The sequence below is a fragment of the Protobothrops mucrosquamatus genome, unplaced genomic scaffold (genome assembly GCF_001527695.2).
Source record: "Protobothrops mucrosquamatus isolate PMUCROS unplaced genomic scaffold, P.Mucros_1.0 scaffold2129, whole genome shotgun sequence".
In the NCBI taxonomy this organism is placed as follows: Eukaryota; Metazoa; Chordata; class Lepidosauria; order Squamata; family Viperidae; genus Protobothrops; species Protobothrops mucrosquamatus.
The window spans coordinates 162,419-164,752 of record NW_015388229.1 but is presented as its reverse complement, the minus strand read 5'-3'; the positions used below and the strand labels follow the sequence as shown (position 1 = coordinate 164,752).

The 2,334-nt window shown below is 45.0% G+C and overlaps 1 protein-coding gene across 1 annotated transcript in view; it reads right to left on the bottom strand.

Annotated features, from left to right (window-relative positions):
* The window catches only part of PPT2 (palmitoyl-protein thioesterase 2), a 25,163-nt gene that overhangs the window by 5,984 nt on the left and 16,845 nt on the right, over positions 1 to 2,334 (bottom strand). The window contains exon 6 of the mRNA XM_015824117.1: positions 1,910 to 1,994. Coding sequence (XP_015679603.1) covers positions 1,910 to 1,994 — 85 coding nt within the window. The remainder of the gene's footprint in view (positions 1 to 1,909; positions 1,995 to 2,334) is intronic.

Genomic DNA, 2,334 nt, shown 5'->3' with positions numbered 1-2,334 from the left:
TAAGGAGAAACTTCCTGACAGTGAGAACAATTAACCAGTGGAACAACCTGCCTCCAGAAGCGGTGAAGGCTCCAACACTGGAAGTTTTTAAGAAGAGACTGGACAGCCATTTGTCCGAAATGGTATAGGGTTTCCTGCCTGAGCAGGGGGTTGGACTAGATGACCTCCAAGGTCCCTTCCAACTTTATTATTATTATTAACATCCGTGCCAAAAAAATAGCTTGTAAAATTGGGGATGGCTCACTTAAAAATCACCTTGCTAAGCAACAGAAAATTATGACCAATTGTGGTCATAAGTCGAGGACCAATTGTAAATGTTATCTCCAACAAAGAATTACGACCCCGGGACACTGCAACCATTGTACGTACATGCCAGTTGTCAGGTGTCTGAATTTTGATCACCTACCGTGCAGTGAATGTTAAATCATATGATGCCCTGAAGAGGGTGAATCTAAAAAGTAATCCACCAAAGAACAAAATAATTGTGGATTGCATGATTATACATTAGAGATGCAGAGTTTGAAAGTAAGCAGCAAAGGCAGTTGATAGTGTGTTAAACAGAACAGATGTTAATATCTAATACAGATGCTAATATCTGTCCTTAATATATAATATCTATCAAGGTGGGTGCTGCAGCCATCTTATTTCACAACATGTAAGATTCACCATAAAATCGTTATGCTGCCACTTGTGGCAGCGTAAAGATCTTATTGTGAATCTTATATGTTATGAAATAAGATGGCTGCAGCACCCATCTTGGGGCACTTTTGCTTTAATCTACAAGCGTAAAGGATCCTTTACGGACAATGGTCTTATCTGATCAAATTCCCTAACTGGCAATTGGAGGCAATAGTTCAACTTTTGGAAATGGTCAGTTACGGTAACTAGTAGATGTTAAGTTCTACTAGTCTTCTATTTCTCATTTCCCTGCAAGCTGTAATTGACAAAAGCACCATAAAGTTCTTTTCTGCCAACTACACCATTTCAGACAGGTGGCTGTCCAGTCTCTTCTTAAAAACACTTCCACTGATGGAGCATCCACGACTTCTGAAGGCAAGCCATTACACTGGTTAATTCTTCTAACTGTCAAAAAAAATCTCCTTATTTCTAGGTTGGTTCTCTCCTTGATTAGTTTCCATCCGTTGCTTCTTGTTCTGCCTTCAGGTGCTTTGGAGAATAGGGTGACTCCCTCTTCTTTGTGGCAGGCCCTTAGATCGGGGTCCCCAACCCCCGGTCCGTGGACCAGTATCGGGCTGCGGCATACCAGCAACTGGTCCGCACAAACAAGCAACGCCCCATCCGTGGGATGCAGGCAGCACACAAAACCACACACCCTCCGATCTGCGGAAAAACCTCTCTCCACAGAACCGGTCCCTGGTGCCCAAAAGGTTGGGGACCTCTGCCTTAGATGTTGGAACACTGCTAACATGTCACCCCTACTCCTTCTTTTAATTGGACTAGACATGCCCAGTTCCTGCAACACCTCTTCATATATTTTAGCCTCCAGCCCCCTAATCATCCTTGCTGCTCTTCTCTGCACTTCTACATGGAAAATTGAGGGCTTTCCATGTAAGCAAGAGAATGGCTCTGCAAATTGCTGCAGAAAATCAAAAACAGGAGTGGCGTGGAAGAGGTAGGGTGTATGTTTGTCCCTTCCCACATGCCAGATACTGGAAAGCGTGATTAGATTCTGCCAGAATGATCAGTGCAAGCTCTCTTTCTCTCTCTGGCTCCAATCGATTATTAAGGAACCAAGTTAAGCAGCTCAAGTCTGCACCAATTCCAATATTCTCGTGGTTGCAAGTGGTGCTAAACAGCTTCTCCTTGCTAAAACCTGTAAGTGGTGATCGGCACTCCGCTCCTCTCAGTTCAGAAGAGAATCTCTTTCTTGCCATGTCCGAAAGCTCACCTGGATTCCCAGGGCATGATGACCCCATCGTCTGGGCCGCCGATCAGAATCAGCTTGCGGATGCGCAAAAGGTTTCTCTTCCATGCTGCAAGAGGAGCAGAATTTCAGAAACTTAGTTGCCTTTCCAGTTTCTCCTCTTTCCCTTTTGTTCCCTTTCCCTCTTCCTGCCTCCTCAGCAGTCAACAAACCTTTCCCTGTGCCCTTATTCTTAAGTTTACGGAGACCTTGCAGTGTTTCCTCCTGCTTTTATAAAAGACATAAGCAATAAAACAAGTTCTACTAGACGAGCAGCGGTTCTCAACCTATGGGTCGCGATCCCATTTGGGGTCGATTGACCATTTCACGGGGATCGCCAAGCAAGGCTGTCCGCCATTTTTTTTCCCCTTTTCCGGCGGGTGCCTTACCTCCCTTGAGCTGGGCCAGCT